Source organism: Sylvia atricapilla, chromosome 3 (assembly GCF_009819655.1).
Source record: "Sylvia atricapilla isolate bSylAtr1 chromosome 3, bSylAtr1.pri, whole genome shotgun sequence".
In the NCBI taxonomy this organism is placed as follows: Eukaryota; Metazoa; Chordata; class Aves; order Passeriformes; family Sylviidae; genus Sylvia; species Sylvia atricapilla.
Window position 1 is genome coordinate 64,500,395 of NC_089142.1, and position 18,683 is coordinate 64,519,077.

At 36.7% G+C, this 18,683-nt stretch overlaps 1 protein-coding gene across 1 annotated transcript; it reads left to right on the forward strand.

Annotated features, from left to right (window-relative positions):
* Window positions 1-16,118, forward strand: BCLAF1 (BCL2 associated transcription factor 1). The gene is given in 23 exon segments (XM_066315614.1): window positions 1-48; window positions 51-123; window positions 958-1,034; window positions 1,037-1,102; window positions 1,105-1,290; window positions 1,293-1,436; window positions 1,439-1,605; window positions 1,607-1,771; window positions 1,773-1,861; window positions 3,272-3,285; window positions 3,288-3,489; window positions 3,491-3,794; window positions 3,796-3,941; window positions 4,054-4,133; window positions 4,136-4,222; window positions 6,893-6,998; window positions 7,900-7,984; window positions 8,666-8,778; window positions 8,780-8,839; window positions 9,975-10,155; window positions 13,702-13,848; window positions 15,403-15,608; window positions 15,750-16,118. Coding segments are annotated over 23 exon segments (2,754 nt in total). The 5' UTR covers window positions 1-20; the 3' UTR covers window positions 15,778-16,118.
* The last annotated feature ends 2,565 nt before the right edge of the window (window positions 16,119-18,683 follow it).

Genomic DNA, 18,683 nt, shown 5'->3' on the forward strand with positions numbered 1-18,683 from the left:
GAGTAGATCTACTGGCAAAGATGGGTCGATCTAACTCTAGATCCCATTCATCAGATCGAAGTCCAGATCTCAGTCCAGCTCTAGGTCAAGATCCAGATCACATTCAAGAAAAAAGAGATACAGGCAAGTTGGTGTCTTAGTGCCTGAAAAGGTGATTTGGTGTATTAGTTTTTGTCTGGAAAATGTTTTTCACTTGCACAATGCTGTGGCAGAGGGGAGCCTGGGATCCCATTTCATTTTAGGTAGTAGGTAAACTATGCTTTGAGTGTAATTTCTATTTAAGTTTTTTCCCCTTTTCCTGTATCTCAGGATAGCTTCAGAATGCTAAATGATTTCTGGCCCGTTGATTCTTCCCTTCCCTTTACATGATGTTTTCTTCATCCACTTTTCTTTCCCTGTAATTTGTTATTTCTTACTAAGCATTTCATATCTGAAGTAACTTAAGCCTGCAGTAGATAAGCTTTGTTGTATCTGTCTTCCTCAGTTGCCTCCAGGTGTTTTCTCATCTTACTTACTAGTGGACATTACCATCTCCCATAAAAGAAGTGGGTCAGTCTAAGGTTTACTGCCTCAGCTGCTGCCGTCCACAGGCTGCATATTAAACTGGGGATCATGTCACTCCCTGTTCCAGGCTGTGAATCGTGATGGCTGAGAAACTGAATGCCGTGTTCCAGAGTGGTGATAAACTCTGATAAAATGGTTGGGGAGGCCACTGAGGCTGGTAGTGTCTTAAACATGTGATACCAAGTTTCAAAGTCCTTAGCAGTATAGACATGTTTATTATAATTAAATATTACAGAAATAATGAATAAAGAGAGACTGTAGAAGTTACTTTAAGGCTGTAGACACATCCTTTACCATTCTGACTGCATTTTAAGAAATACAGCATTTGTGTCAAGGCACTTTGTTTTAAATTTTTTCAGTAGTTAAATGTTAATGTTTGCCTTTTAATTTTAGTTCTAGGTCTCGGTCAAGGACATATTCCCGATCTCGGAGCAGAGATCGTGTTTATTCTAGAGATTATCGCAGAGATTACAGAACAATAGAGGAATGAGACGTCCCTATGGTTACAGAGGAAGAGGTAGAGGGTATTACCAAGGAGGAGTGGTAGATACCATCGTGGAGGTTACAGGCCTGTCTGGAACCGAAGACACTCCAGAAGCCCCAGGCGTGGCCGCTCACGTTCCAGAAGTCCGAAACGAAGGTCTGTGTCTTCCCAGAGGTCCCGGAGCAGGTCTCGTCGATCTTACAGATCTTCCAGGTCCCCGAGGTCCTCTTCATCTCGTTCTTCATCCCATACAGCAAATCACCCGTCTCTTCCAAAAGACGTGCATCTCTGGAAAAGCAGGCAAAGAAAACCGAAGGAGCTCCTTTGCAAGACAGTCCCTTGAAAAATAAATCACAAGATGAACAGAAAGATACATTTGAACATGACCCTCAGAGTCTCTTGACGATTTTAACAAATCATCAGCAGCTTCTGGCGACATTTGGCCCGGCCTTTCAGCTTATGATAACAGTCCAAGGTCACCTCATAGTCCTTCTATTGCCACCCCACCTAGTCAGAGTTCATCTTGCTCTGATGCCCCTCTGCTTAGCACAGCCCACCTCAGCAAAGGACACACCTCAGCATTCCCATTCCATTCAGCATAGTCCTGAGAGATCTGGCTCTGGTTCTCTTGGAAATGGTTCTAGCCGCTATAGTCCTTCTCAGAATAGCCCATTGCATCATATCCCTTCGAGGAGAAGCCCTGCAAAGACAATCCCATCACAGAGGTGCCCCCCGTGAGGAGGCTCGAGTGCGGTCGTTTTATCCTGAGGGTGGTGAACAGGAAACTGCAAAAGGTGGAAAGTTTATGAAAAGGTAAGAACCAAGTTAAAAGCCTACTGTTGCCTCTTAAAAATATTGTTAGAGTTTCATCAGATCATCACCTTTACTTTGGAAAATCCATTATGGAACACTAGTAATACTAGTGTGGAATTGAACTTGAAAGATACATATGCCTTTTCCTGCTAGGATCTTCAAGGCCTGGAACGTTGGCTAGTAGAGATAGGGACATGTATCCTTGAGGAAGAGTTGGTTTGTGCTTTTCCTCTATGGTTTATTTTCTTGTACTCAGTTTTTTACTATTAAAAAAAAATCTCAATTGAAATCGTGTCATCAGAGTTGCTGGCTTGATAGTGAACGCTGTTCAGGTATTTCAAAATTTTAATGCTTTGTGTAGTTGAAATGCAAATATTCTGGAAGTCTAAAATGTCGCTGTTGTGCACTAATTTCTTTGTGTTGACATAAACAGCATCAATAGCTGATTATGTGGTGCAGTATGAAGACTTTGATGTCTTGAGTTGCATTACTTATCAAAGAGGGCAGGTGTTGGTATTCTAGGAATATAATGCTGATGATGTGAAGGAAGTTCAGTGTTCCAATGAATGTAAAATTCTTCAATTTGTTCTTAAAAAATTTGAAATAGTAGTAATTTTTGAAAGCCGTAAAAGTCTTACTGGCATTAGACTGTGCTTCTCTAATATGACTGTGTTTCAGTGGATGTCTTATGAAATGAGTGAGGGAGAAAAGTTGTGACTATGCTATATAGGCTTGATTGTAGGCTTTTTAAATCAATTTGTCTAGTCAGTGATTTATTATGTAAAAAAAATTACTGCTTAGGAGATCAAAAATACAACTTCTCTTGGATTAGATGTGTTGGAGTTGCTGAACGTTTGGAAGCTGTGTGAACATAGCGTACAGATAAGGCAGTGGCTGAAATAATTAATTGGTGTGTTTCTGTGTTTAGGAATGCTGCCTTCTAAGGTTCCCTGCTTGTACACAATATAGTGAATGCACTAAGCCTGTGCCAGATTGTGGAATTATATTAGTGATGTGCAGGATCCTGAAAAGAATTCACTTTTTTATGCTACTGCTTCAGCTCTTTTCAGTAAAAAGTGCGAAAAGGAATTGTGGTCTGAATTTTTAAACCATGTGAATTTGATGGAAAAATTACTAGTGTAAGAGAATTTGAAACTGGCAAGAAAACAAGCAAGTAAATATCTAGACATTCTACAGAGAGGCATTATATTCTTCAGATGTCTCCATCAGTGCATAAATGACAGTGAATACAGTGTTAATAGTGTGCCAGGCATTGCATGCTAAAGTTAATTGTTCAGAGAAATGTATTTTCATCTTCTTCTTGGTGTGGAATTGACACAAAAGAGGAATGCAAGTGAACTGGAGTGAATGCAATCCAGAGTTACCAGTCCTCTTCTTTGCTATCCACAGGTACACAGATGAAGAGTCAGAGTTTACCTGCTTGATAGGGGTAATACCAGGGAGAAGGAGGCCCAGAAGGAGAGAGGATCAGAAAAAGGGAGGACAGAGGGAGAAAGGGAATGGGAGGAACAGGAAACTTTAGATTTTTTCGTTGATAAAGAGACTGGGAAGGAAAAGTTTAATGACTCTGAAGGGGAGGACACAGAGGAGACAGAGGATTACAGACGTTCAGAAAATCTGTCCTGCAGATCAGGGTAAAAATTTTCCTACTGCATCTCACCGGAATGCTGAGGAGGAAGGAACCAAATACAAATCTAAAGTATCGATCAAGGGCAATAGAGAGAGCGATGGATTTAGAGATGAGAAAAGTTATAAGCTTAAAGAGACTGGCTATGTAGTGGAAAGGCCTAGTGCAACAAAAGATAAGCACAAGGAAGAAGACAAGAATTCTGAGAGACTAATGATGAAGAAAGAAACTCAGTCACCTGAGCAGGTAAAGTCTGAAAAGCTCAAAGAACTCTTTGATTACAGTCCCTCCTCTACACAAGAATCTGGATGCGAGAGAAAAATCCACCTTCAGAGAGGAGAGCCCACTTAGGATCAAAATGATAGCCAGTGACTCCCATCGTCCTGAAGTTAAACTCAAAATGGCACCAGTACCTCTTGATGATTCCAATAGGTAAATTATTCCACTTTACAGTGTGGTTCTCCACCTGCCTGCAGTGTTGTTTGTATTTATTTAAACTAGTGGTTTCTTTTTGTGTGTCTCTTTTGTTGTTGATGCATTTTAGACCTGCTTCCTTGACTAAAGACAGGCTGCTTGCTAGCACACTTGTCCATTCCGTCAAGAAGGAGCAAGAGTTCCGATCCATCTTGACCACATTAAGTTGCCACAGGCCAGCAAAAGCACATCAGAGTCATTATTCAGCAACATTGTGTCCTTGGTTCACCATGTCAAAGGTATGTGTTTAGTTGATTGTACCAGATACGTGTCTGACAGGTTCATTTAAGGCTATTTGCTGTCTTTAGTACGGTAAGATTTCAGGCTTCTTTTACTGTTGTGATTTATCCAGACTTCCTTCCTGTTGAGGTATGCATGAAGATAATTAGAAAAATAATAACCACACAAGCTAGGACAAAAACCCACAAGCAGTGTAAAGTGTAATAGCAGGTATTCTATGTTTCTGGATACATTTTTTAGCTTAGGTTGCATAGAAAGTTTGAATTTCTGCGTGTAGTTTTAAACATATTACTACACTAGTCAGTTTTTCTGATTTTATTTTAATGAGTCTAAACATAAAATTTTACATTAAATGTTGCAGTGTGGTTTGAAAGGTGTCTTTGGACTAGTAATACAATGGCACCCTTTGGGCACCCTAGAGGTCATTTCCGGTTTGTATTAGAAGAGATGTTTTTTGGGTTTTTTGTTTTTTTTTTTTTTTCCCTCAGTAAGATTTAAGAAAAATTGTATTTTAAATGGCAGTAAAGTTCATGGTGATAATATGTTTTATTCCTAGTGACAATATTTTCAGGAATTTCACTTCTAGAAACCTGGCAGTGGGTAAATAAACTTCCATTCGATGAGCTGTACACTAATTATTTTCTGATACAGCAGTAGTGGCTATTTCTAAAATACCAAGAAGAACCCTCAACAAACAAAGCACAAACAAAAGTCCTCCCCCAAAATCACTGAAATCCAAACCTGGACCATAAAAGTAGATATATCTCACTTAGGTCATATATCCTCTGAAGTTTTTTGATGGGAAGATAGATAATTCCTAAAATCCCTGGGGATGTCTGGAGTGTTCTTAAATGCTTCTTTTCGATGCTTTTGCTTTATTTCTTGGACTGTTGTCCTGCTGTTGTGTTATATATAACTGAGATAATACAAAGCTGGTGAAAGTAATTTTGTATCATCACAGTAAAGGGAAAAGTGGAAATGCTTAATTAGGTACCAGTTCAATGAACCTGTCTGTAAGCATTGTTTTTTAAAAGATCTGTTAGCTTCTAAAATTGCAGAGATTTGTGTGCTAGAAATATGTGCTGAAGTTCAGTTAAAAATCTAATTTTCTTGGCATAATTCAGATCACTAAAGCCGAATTATTTCCTTCATATTGAATTACTTACCAAGTAATAGTCAACAGTAATGCACTATGATAATGTATTAGTTAAAAAAAATTTGGGATAACTGTTTAGTGTATAATGATTTGTTGTGAACATATCTGTTGATATGTAAAGAAATGTAAGACTCAATCCAGTGAGAGCGTCTGTAAATTTTTGCTTATATGGTGCATATGTAACTGTAGGTGAAAATAGTACTTGTGGAACTCTCACAGCTTAATCACAGAATAGACTTTTTCTGTAATCTTTGTATTTTGAATATGTGATAATTTAACAGCCTGTCAGGTCAAGTACTAGAATATGTACTGTTATGATGTTTTTAAAAGCAGAACATCTCTTGAAGTTTCAGATTTACTGTGGTCTGTGATCAGAAATTTTTGTAACTTTTTTGGACAATCTGAAGTTATGTTCATTATTGGTATGATGCGACCAGTCTGAACAGCTCTTTATCAATGTAGAGCTGAAAATGCCCAGTGATGTTTTCTTTTTCATTGTAACTAGGTCCTGGAATGTGTTTTGAAATGGCAAAATCCATGTTACAAAAGTAAAATAGCTGTTGAAAGATACAGGATGCCAAACAGGCAAAGTTGAACCTTCTGTCTTCCTGGCAAAAATGGCATAAAACAGAATTACTAGCTCAAATTCCTGTGTTTGATGGAATTATGATTGAGGCACTACCCTTGTAGTGGCCGTTTCAAGTTTAATGGTTGTTATGAGACAATGCTGGATGCCGGGCGTAAGTTGATACAGATGTATGTTGACCTGTTAAGCAGATAGCTTGCTTCATATGTAACATTTCATAGCTCATGACTTTATTATTTCTATATTACATTTAAACACATTTGTTGAGCTGGTTTGAAAACTGAGTTTTACTGTGGTAATTTAACTGTCTCTGAAGAAGGAGAAAACTTGTCAGAGAAGTTGTCAAGTTTGCCAAGATGCCAGATGTTTAAATGAATTTATTTATGCATGAGGTGTGTTAATTGTATCGTTTATCATCACCCAATCAAGAAATTGTATTCTTTAAGGAAAGACTTTTTAGATCATTCATGTAGCTATTGAAGCGTACATTACTTAAATGCTTTCACTAATTCTTCATCTTAAGTTAAAGATGAGATGGATAGTAGCGTGTACTTGCTGCAGAGTATTCATGACTCATAGTAATTTCACTTTCTCTTGTGGTGCAAAGTATAAAGTAATAGTTTAAGAAATTGCTCTCTTATCATTAGAGGAAATGTCACTGAAAATGAGCAAGTCCAGTCAATAATGATGCTTGAATTAGATGTGATACAGTCCATGGGCATAGTAGAATTATCAGTGATGCTGTGTGCTGTTACTTGTTGGGTTAGAGTGTGTAAAAATAGGGAAAACACCACATTTGCTTGTCCTGATAAATTTATTGAAAATACTGTGGGGTTTGCCTGCTACTTGCCTTTCTGTCAGGAGTAAGATAAGTGTCAGTTGAATTAAACTAACGAAACAGTGTTTTTTTCCTATTGTAACACAGAGCAATTACTTCAAGTCGGGCTGGAATGACCCTAAATGAGAGGTTCACTGCGTATCAAAAAGCAACTGAAGAGCACTGCACCCGACAAAAGAGCCCAGAAATACATAGGTATATGTATTATATATGTATGCAGATGCTTTGTGTTTCTAATAATGTCTTCCAGTATTTCTTTTGAGAACTCAAAATACTTTTTTTAATCTGGATGAGGTAATTTGTATGATTACAAAATACAAAAAACAAACAAATTCTGTAAAAGAGAACTCACCTGAGTCAGGTCTGGCTTCATCTGTGGTTTTTGTGACAGATGTCTTCTCTACCTCTGTATCTCATTTGGGATATATTTACTTTTCTCACATGCAGTGCTCAAATATTGAGGGGCATATGTCTTGAAGATGAAAAGAAGCCCTGTACATGCATCTTTCTTCTTCAGTGTGAAATGTTCCATCTCATACTACTTTAGTTTTTGTGTGTGTTAATTTACAGCAGTTTTTGAAAAATCTGAGAATCTAAAAGGTAAGAAGGTAGGCATGCAGATGTAGTGTCTGATCATGTGCTCTAGTTTATGATGCAGTGTATTATATTTGTGTTGCATGTGAGGATACAGTATCTAACTTCACAATTTTTCTTACTAAGAATTTTTCACTTTACAGCAAACTGTCATAGTGCTGATGGTTTCTTGGAGGGGGTGGGCTTTCAACTGGCTACATATACTGGTCCTTTTGAAATAAATCATTAAACATTTTTTCTGTCTTCCAAGCCATACTTAAAATGTGAAATATCAGTTTGCCTGTTTTCTGTATTTGTGTCTTTAGCATACTTCACACAGAACAGATCTTTGGTTTTTCATTTTTAGTTGCTTCTGTACTCTGATGGTGAGGTTTAATAATGCATAAAGTTTATACTGCTGCAAAAACGCCTTGTTTGTCAGTTTTCTGTTGAAATGAGATGTCTGAGGTTGTTAACAGTCATGTACGTATGTGGCAAGACACTGCTTTTATTTTACATTTAGGAGGATTGACATCTCTCCAAGTACCCTGAGGAAGCATACCCGTTTAACAGGTGAAGAGAGAGTCTTTAAGGAAGAAAGTCAAAAAGTAGGTTCTAAATAAAGTCCTAGCTGTGCTTCTAAACTTACTAAACTTAATCTCATTTTAAATCTCAGATTCATCTCTGGTTTTCTGTATGAAAATACAAAATAATTTGTATTTATTGTAGCTAGAGTACTTGGCGTTTAGAATTTTTTTTCTTTCAGTAAAACATGTTGCCAAGCTGGTTTATGTAGCGTGATTTTGCTATATTAATAACACAATATGTAAGGTCAAGTATTCTGCCATGCTTCCTTTCTTCTTGCATGTTTCTTGACCACTAACCTGCCCAAGGACAAAGATAGGTTTGGGGCAGAGAGAAGTACCAAGATGGTCAGTGAGTTGTGTGGTTGAACTGCAAAGGTGCTTGCTTGTGCTCTGCTTAAAAACAGTTCACCAGAAGAAACGAATACTTAATTATCTCCTCAAACCATGTCTGTCTGTACCATCAAAAACTAGACACCAATTGGCTTGATGGGAATGCTTGTTTGAAACTGAAATTCTTAGCTGTTCTTTTTTTAGATGCAGCCATTGCGTGTCAAGGGCAAAGTCAATTTGTGTGCTGTAGTTTGTTTAAAAATAGGTAAATTATCTTTTTTTATTTTAATTGATGCACAGCTTGCCTTTTCACTGATATTGTCTTGATGTTTTATTTCAATATTTTGTTGCAAAATATATATTTGTTTTCAGGGAGATAAAAAATTAAGGTGTGATTCTGCTGATCTTCGGCATGACATTGACCGACGTAGAAAAGAACGAAGTAAAGAGCGAGGAGACTCAAAGGGTTCCAGGGATCCAGTGGGTCAAGAAACAGGAGAAAACTCCAAAAGATTACAAGGATTACAAATCTTACAAAGATGACAGGTAAATATTTGAAGTCCCTATAGAGGATTTTAGCTTCTAATTAGCCTTTTGTAATTGTAAGCTTTTGCTTTCAATTTTCAATGTATAATGGAACATTTAATTTTAAACAATTAAAATTATTTGTTTTACAGCAAATATGTATTATCTGTCTTTTACACGGCTTATGGTGGATGAGGACAAAAACTTTGGAATAGCAAGCTAACACTGAAAAAAAAAATGACAAATTAATCTGTCCTATTATCCAGGCTACATCAGGAGGTTGGACTTCAATGCAGTACATTTCTATAAACAGTTTGTGTAAGAACTTTGGTTCGTTATGCTTGATTCCGCACTTTTTCAACTCATAACACCCAGATTATGAGAGTTTTACTGATACTTAGGTTTTAACATGGGTGAGAAGGGGAATTTTTTAATTTTTGTCTAAAGCCAGTGGGCTGTTTTAAGAAAAAATGTTAGCATATCTCAGTGGATACTGTGTAGAAGTGGTAAGAGTTACTTCAGGTATGACCTTTCTTTGAATAGAATGCTAAGATCTTGTAAAGTGGGTCAAGTTAATACCACTATGGGGTTACTAAAGTTTTGCTGTAGGAATTTTTTCCCTGCTTTGTACTGTATGTAAAGTGAATTTTTACTTACACTTCCTGTTTCCCATTTACTTTGACTTTGGTATCCACATTTTCTTCCACTGGCTAATTTCCCTACGACCATCAATGTAGGGAAGCCCATACCATACCTCTCAACAGTGTGCAAACTGAACTGTGTCAAGTTACTGTAAAACTTTATCTTGAGGGTTTTTTCCCTTTAACTTCTGTTTTTCTGCCTCAGAAGAAGGGCAGATCTTAAAAGTAACAGCATCTCTTCATGGCAGCAAAATCTAGAAAAGTTGTATTTTACAGTTTGCAGACTGCTGCTTTCCAACTCACCAGCAATAATATGCACTTAGTGCCCTTAAATGTGTCAGAGGAGGCTGGAAAGTGGAAATATACTTCACTTTAATATCTCAGATATGTAATGTGACCTTATAACCAGAAGGGGGTTAGTTTTTCATAAAATATAGAGACCCGGTTTAGTATAGCATGTTACAGACTATCCAGTACGTTTAAAATAGCACATAGTGTATTTTTTTATTTTTCAGTAAACAAAAAAGAGACCAAGACCGTGCTCGGTCCTCCCCATCTTCCTCCCCATCTTCTTCCTCATCCAGTTCTCGAGAAGAAAAGGATTGCAAGAAAGAAAGAGATGAAGAGTTCAAAACCCACCATGAACAGAAAGAATACTCTGGTTTTGCAGGAGTCAACAGGCCAAGAGGCACCTTTGTAAGTTTTTCTCTCCTTCCCCCAAATAATGAACACTTCACCGATGATAATAGTGTAACAAAGAAAATGAGGGATTGTTGTAGTGATTCACATTAGGCTAGACTTGAGGTCATGTGATATACTGAACCTGAAATATTGAGTCATTTTCTTTTTCCCCAGCACTCCCCAGTAGCAGTTAAATGATATGTAAACATGCATTAGCATGACATTAGAGATCCTAGCATAAGGATCTGGGGAACAGAATTTCTTGATTATTCCTTGCTCTTCTGTAATAATGCTATTTCCTAACAGGATCTGAAAATTCAATGTTGTGTAAATTTTAAATCTTGGGTCCTGATACCTTTTAGCTCCTTGCAGCTTCTGTTTTTCCCTCTCACGTTGGGTTTGGTCTTGCCCCCTTTGAGTGTAAGGCCTGCAACTTTTAAAATAAAAAATGGCACATAATTAAAATATATGTCAACCTTGAAACAGTTGTGTTGAGGAGATGGTATAATTGTTATTTTTGTGTTTCTTTGGCTTAGACTAGCCACTGAGCATGAAAGGTCATTGATCTACCTCTATAATGTATTTAAGCATTGTGATTTGGAAAGTGGCATATTGACCACTATAGTCTTCAGAAAAATGTTTAACTTTCTGATTCCATGTTAATGTAATTATTGATACATAATTGGGAAATGTAGAAGCATTTGGAAAAACTAGGAATCAGTAAAGTAGACCTTGAAACAGATCACGAGTACTTTAAAACACCATACACCCAAATGGAAAAAAACCCAACAAAACAACTCACAGATAGATGCCACACACTCACCCCCCAACAACACAGCAGAACAGACCTCCGGACCACAGTTGAGCACACAAGAAAAGTTTAAGTTCCATGTAGGTTGGGAAAAACTGTTTCACTTAATAAGTAGAAGCAATTTCATACTTCCAACAATAATTCCTTAATGTAGCCTGTAATTAAGACCAATAATGCTAAAATGCATTGTTTAATATAAACATTTAGTCATGCAAGAAATGTTTTGAACTGCACATAAAGGTGTCTGAAATGCACGTGGCACATGCCAACACTTTAGGCTTGAATCTTCCATGTGAAAACTAGCTGCCTAGAGGATAATTCAAAGTTCTAAATTTCTAACACTAAAAGTGCATCATTTCCTCCTTTCTTCTTATTTTTATATAGTTATGCTATGGAACTATGTAGCATAAGTATATAAATCCCTGGATGGTGTAGGCATCAAATATGACTATCAGCACAATTTCTGCCTATAAAAAACAGTGGCACAAAAACCCTAGAAGTGGAGCTTAACACTCCATCTCCTCTCTAGGAGATAGAGTGGGAGAAAACTTGTAATTCATTGAAGCCTTCTTGCTTTATAAAACCAGATTTGTATGTATTGTGAAAGAGGTGCTACTTTACATGCAATTGAGGTAGATGGGAACTGGAAAGTTAATAGATTTCTACTAATTTAATTGCTGGTGACTGCCAGTTTGGTCTGTGCAGTGATAACAGGTTAATGTTCCCTAACAGCATACATGGTCACACACAGGCTCTTGGAACAAAGTGTCTGAGCAGATGAATCTAAATAGGTAAACTACTGACTCCTCTTCAGGGATACGTCTTGGATGGTAACAAAAAACACAGACAGGTAGTGTAGGAATGTGTTTGTAAATACAGGCTAATAGTGGCTGCATTCCAATGAATACTCCCTTGCTTTTGGAGTAGATAAAATGCTTTGGTTTTGAATCCTTTTCCTAACAGGAAGCCTTGGAGAATGTAACATCTCCCCTATCTAGCAAGCTGGTATTAAAGCAGCAATGTTTTTCACTAACTTTGGCTGGTACATGATTCCGTTGGATTCTAGGCTTCTCATACATAAGCATCATTAATCGTTTTGAAATATGACACAGAAATAAGGATAAATAGAATTTTTCAGTGGCAATGTCATTAGTATCCATATATGAAAGAATTCTGTGTAGTGGCTCTGTTTAAAGTGACTTCTATATAGAAAATACACTGTTGTGGTGGTCTTTCTAATAAGCAAGCCCATGAAGATAAAACCACAGTAGATTTTATGTCCTATAATTCTTTACCTGAAAGATGTTTTGGAGGGGAAAAGCATTAATAAAATGGTGAGGGAAACTGTAGATGTTTTTCTTAATGGGAATCCGATCCCAGGACTGAATACCAGGAAAATCTGATAGCTTTTTTTTTTTTTTTCTATTTTTTAATCCTGTCATCATTCTGTCTGCCCCCTGCTGCTCCCCCTAGGTTGCAGTTTTTTGTGCCCTAATTTTGTAAAGCTGTTGGAAGTAAAAGAAAGCATGTCTTATTTCCTCCCTTGTACAGTTAGTCTGTCACTTTCCAAATGACTCTCCAAACAATTTTTTGTTTGGGATTTTAGTTTGTTTTTTTTCCCCTCCAGAGTTTTAGATAGGTCTTATTAGCCCTCTACAGATTGTTTTACAGTCTGTTTGATTTCAGAGTAATTTTAAATCTGTCCAGCATAAATGCTACATTAGAAGTTTTGGAGCTTTGTGGAACTAAGTATGCATAATGGTTACCTTTTGAATTTGTTAATTATATACATTTTTGATAAATGTTTATGGAACATGCTTATTTTTAACAAATAAATTAGCTTCCTGTCATGTTTTTGTACAATTACTCTGAAGATGCAGTTCTGTGTTTTTAAGTAGGTTACTTGTGGAAATTGTGTTCTGTAGTAACTGCAGTTTTTAGCAGTCTTGTCTTCCCAGACTAACCTTTCTTCTCCCCTGGGATGAAGGATATAAACTCATTTTAATGTTTTCAACAGGCTAAGTATTACATGCTGAGATAACTGTATACATTACTACTTAGTGTATTCTGAGTTAAGGCTGGTTTTGGTGTGAGACTTCCTAGCCTTGTGTTTTAAAACCCCAGTATTTCATTATAAAGGATATTTAAAACACTCTTTATCACTTTAAACATTGCTACTCTGCACAGTACATACAATTGACTTTTTTCTGTGCAAAGAATTTATGCATATGAACTGTAATTTGGCCTAAGATACATTCTTGAATCTCAGTGTGAAATGCTTGAGTACACACAGTGGGTATGCTCCTTTGAAAACTGCACTGTTAGTATGTGTTCCAGAGACACCTTTTCATAAATGATTCAGCTGACTCCATAAATACCTTTCTTTTCCCCCAGCAGTTTTGTCCCTGTTTCAGTCTAGTTTTCTCCCTGGCTTCTTGTCTATGAAGAGCTTCAGAGCTTCTTGTGACCTTTTGTTCCAACACACTGGTTTACTAGCAGTCAAATTTCTTTTCAGTGGTTGTGGGTGAACTTATGCCAAGAACTCAAATGTGTTGCAATTAAGTTTAATGGAATCATTATTTCAAAATGAATGCTTGAATATATTACTTAAGGTAGTATGTGAATTTGAAAATGGTTTTTCCACTTGCAGATACTGTAATTAAGCACAGAAAGTATTTTCAGTAACAGAGAACTTGAACTTTACTTTGTGGTGTTATGTAAATGGATTAAATGACATCTTGGTTAATCAGTTTCGAATTAGGGGCAGAGGAAGAGCCAGAGGAGTCTTTGCTGGAACAAATACTGGTCCCAGCAACTCAAATACTACTTTTCAGAAGAGACCGAAGGAAGAGGAATGGGATCCTGAATATACCCCAAAAAGCAAGAAATACTTCTTGGTGGGTGTGGAGAACTCGATGTGTTATGCATGCTTTTGTTTTTTCAAACTTTCTACGAGTGTAGAAGTAGCATGCATGTATGGACAGGGACTAGAGTAACTGTGAGAGTATCAGGGTGGCTGTAGTGGTTGGTTCTGCTTATCTTTCATCTTTCTGCAGCAGGCTGGCAGTAACTGAGGCATGACATGGAATTTATCTCCAAAAGTTTCATCAGGGAGTGGGAAAGAAGGCAGGTTCAGACAAAATTTATTACAACCCAACTATAAACCAAAAAGGTTTATGCTGTGTTTTCTTGGATTTGCATTCTCTATGACATTTGAGATTTGTAGATTGGTCTGGAACTCTACAGAAGTGAATGATCAGGAAAAGCTGACAGTATTTGTGCATGTACATAGGCAGACTCTGTTATGAGCAGTTTTCTGCTCTGAGTAGTGTGATAGTCATAAGAAAATCACCACAGTTTTGATGCCTTTTTCCTATCTGGATTATGAAAGGAGGACCTTTGATGTAACCACTTTTAGTAGTGCAGTACACTGAATGTGTGGCCTCTACGCCAGTTACTTCTGTAACAATGCAAACTTTGAAGGATATTGTTTCATCATTGAAAAATGATAAGTAGTGAAGATGAGATCTTCTCCTGTAGTATATAGCTTGTCACAGATAACAGGTAACTAAGAAATAATGCAGTCACAATTCAGATAAGTTTTTAAGGAGTTCTGTCTTCCTAGACATATGTAAATTTTCCTGATCTGTTAACAGAGATGTGATAATCTATTCGTGATATTAGAACAATCAATTGTAGCTATTAAACTTGAATTTCTAAAAATATTTGAAATTAGATAAGCCACCCTTCAACTACTTCTGTGTAATTAAACCATGTTATATGGGTGTGATACATGTTTAACAGTTCAGACTTCTTTCCAAATCACAAGTTAAAAAAAGTATGTTGAAGCAAGTGTACCTCACCGTTCTAAATATAAACTTTTTTCTATTAAGTAATGGTTTATAGATTTCATGCAGTGCATGAAATGATTGTGTGAGCAGACCAAGCTATGTAGGGCTGTGTTTGGTAGCAAGACAGCAAACTTTAGGCTTATTAATGAGAGAAACTCAACTATAGTTTGGTAAGTTAGATTTAAAGAGTTTGAACTTAATTTGCCCTACGTTGTTCATGTGGGGGCAGGTTTTCTGAAGACTACCTTCAGTTACTTCTTGTGAACGCCCCCTGTGCTAAAGTAACCTAGCACTTTCCTAGAGCTTCTTTTAAAGTAACATTTTTTCCCCTGCAAAACTAGTAATTCTTAATTCTGTCTGAGTGTAAGTTACAGACAAGTGATTTATTACTAACATTTGAGTAGACCCACAATGAATAAGGACTCTTCAGACAATTCTGTTGTGGTTTTAGTTAAGGCATTATGCCTTTTAAGAATAATTATGATCTGAAGAGAACTTTTTTAACAGTTACTTTGTTCTATAGATTTGCTATAGAGTACTAACATAATGGGGTACATTTAAGAGGTGTCTAACCTTACTCTTTTGCTGGTGTTATTGTAGCATGATGACAGAGATGATGGTGTGGATTATTGGGCCAAAAGAGGAAGAGGCCGTGGTACTTTCCAGCGTGGCAGAGGGCGTTTTAACTTCAAGAAGTCAGGTAGCAGTCCGAAGTGGACACATGACAAATATCAAGGTGATGGGATTGTGGTGAGGAAGAAACAATTGAGAATAATGAAGAAAAGGACAGACGCAAAGAGGAAAAGGTAAATCATTTAGTGAATTCCAGATTAGACAGTTCATCTTGCATTATGCCAAGTAATTGGATGCATGTAGGGATCACTTTAAAGGTTTTGGAATTTGAATATTAACAGTTTACAACAAGACTGTTTTCTTTCTTTCCACAGGAATAACCCGGAAGAAAGTTGTAGCTGAAAGAGCAGCTCTTGCACCACCCACACAACATTTTTAATATGTTTTTTTGTTGTCAAATGAATGTAAGCATTTTACTTAAATTTTACTGTTGGAAAGTAGTTTAGAGAGATTGTTTTTGTTTCAAGCCTTTAGAAAAAAATCATGATATAGTAAACTATGTTAATGATCGTACAGGTAGAAAGTAAAATATTTGTAACAACTTTTAAGAAATTTTACTGTTTGTTATGCAGTGTAATTCTGCTTTGTCCAAATACATGGTTAAGTACAACTCTAAAAGTTTCGATTCTCCCCTATGTCTGTGTTTTATTCTGAAGTAAACTTACAGCTCTGCACACCTGAAATCTTGGAGCAGCATTTTTATAAACTGATCACTACTTCTCTGTTGCCTTTTTATGAGAATTTTATTTAAAGGTAGTTACCCAGTCACAGTATAAGTACAAACAGTTGTGCAAAATGCTGATGTATGCTAGTTCATGAGAATCACATTTACATAGTGATAGACCTGATTCTTACTCCAGCCCTGCAAGGGTGCAGCAAGAATTTTCTTTCAGCGGTGAAATCATCACTCTTCATTAGGAGCCTAAGAATACATATGCATACAGACTACAGTGAATTTCAAGTGTATTCTTTGATAGCTTAGTCATCATCAGAACACTTGAGTTAAATTGGTGGCAGTATCAATTCAGCTTCTTTTTTAGCAGTTTCTTTTTACAGTTTGTTAGAATTGTCTCTTTAATTTCTCTTTGTGGGCTTGCCTCTCTGGGTATGTAATCTGACAGGAGTGAGTCAATCGCATGTACAGCATTTAAGTTAAAATGAGACAGCAAGGCAGGAGCAGGTGGGAGGAGAGAAAAAACAAAATACCACAAAATCCTTGAAAAAATAAAGCAAGATATGTTAAAACCTGAGAGAAATTCATTTATACCAGAAGTGTGAGAAATGAACCCTGCTTTCTTCAATGCTCATTTCTAATAATTGTGCTGCAAGAATTTTTGTAGCCAAAGTGCAGGTGCTAAGGTGTGTTTGTTTTTTTTTGTTTGTTTGGTTTTTTTGGGTTTTTTTTATTTTTTTTTTTTTTTTTTTTTTTTTAGTTTTTTTTTTTTTTGTTTTTTGTTTGTTTTGACAAAAATAACCCTCAAGCTTAGTTTTAGTGGTAAATACACACTTAACCCTAGAGTGTTAAGGATGACAGTAACATACTTGAATTAGGAGAACAAGGACATTCTAAGGCAAGAGATTACTTTGTTTCTCTTTCTCAAAATTCTGTAGATAAACTAAATCTTAATGTTATGTGGAGTTAAAAGTCTGGTTATTCTTACCCATTCAGATGGCATAATATCTTTAAAAGTAGGAGGATTAATTTTAAAAAAAAATAATTCTCACTGTAGCTGAAGAAACTATTTAAGGTTGTACTAGTTTGCCAGCAGCTGTGTAGAAAGGGAAACAGGAATAATACTTGCCTCCCAATAGTAGTCAGTTAATAAGAATCATTCCTTCTTTATGTTTTAAAATGTTTAGTCCAGCTAAACTGTTTTTGCAAGATTTGCTTTTACATGTACAGCACATCTTTTAATAGCAGTTTGAAATGATAAACCGAGTATTCTTTGGACTTCTCAGCAAAACTCAGACTTTGTGTATATTAAATTAGAATAAGCAAAAAAGGAAACAAAGCAAACTTGACATCAGGGTCAAAGTCTCCTAATGGAGTAAAATTAAACATCAGTCTAAAACCAAACAGGATCAAGATATTTTTGAGCTGTCATGGCTTTAGAACAGGTAATTTGTATCATTTACATCAAGTTGAAAGTGGGTTGTTAGGGTCTGTGTGTCATAAAGAAGTACAATTCCTGCAAAACAAGGCAGATTTAAATTTTGTACTTCAGCTGAATGTCCGAGGAGGTCCGGTAGAGATTGCTTTGGTAATGGCGTTTGATGCTACCAACCTGTCTGGAGGTTAGATAATATAAATCTATTTTTTGCAATCCCTGATTTCATTATAGTTTATCAGAAATGTATTACAAAACACATGAGGACAGCCACTAACATTTTTTAAAATTATTCAGATTAAGAGATAATGTAGTTGAAAGTGCAAGTTGCAATCTGTCTCTCTCTGAGAGATCTGTAAGAAACAAAGAGTGAAGATCACTTTTTAATCCAAGTCTAGTGCTTCAGCGATTACTAGTCTTTCAGCACGAGCAGTGAATTTTCACTGTGCTAGGAAAAACCATTTTTTGAGGTTTTCACTTGGTGCTGCTAAGGTAGTTGCATGGCCTGTGAATGGAATTTCAGTGCATTTTGCATTTCTCTTGTTAAAAGGTAGAGACCATCATTGGTGGCACGGGGAAAAAATGTGTAGACATTATGCTGGTATAAAATGTTTAACTGTCTGTTGAATTCAGTTATTCGTTCTGACTGACTGCTCTTCAGCAATGAAGCACTTTTTAAGGACACCATGCAGAGATGAAGTGGATTCACAAAGTTTGAAGTTATCCCTGCAGTTCAGATAAAATCAGGCATACATTTTACTGGGCCAAAGAAAGGCCACCAACCAACCTGGAATCCAGTAGCTGTACTGTTGATACAGTGTCCATTTAGTTTCTTGGTTTGAAATTAAATCACATTCTCTTCCCTCCTAGGAACAATCAGCATTACTGTAACAGTGGGCAGCTACATAAGAGTAAAGCTTTGCTTCATTTGTTTTGCTAGTGCTTTAAAAAGAGAGCTGTCCCTGAGCTTTGGCTCAGCTTCAGGGTTACGGCTGCAGCATTAAGCCTTGAGCCCTATGTCACTTCTCCTTGTTTTTTAAAGCTGGCCTGTCACAAGATGCTTTTTTCAGAAGATCCTGCCGATCCCTTCTGTACTCTTCAGAGCTGTACCTGCTGACTTGAAGTATTTCTCGACGAGTT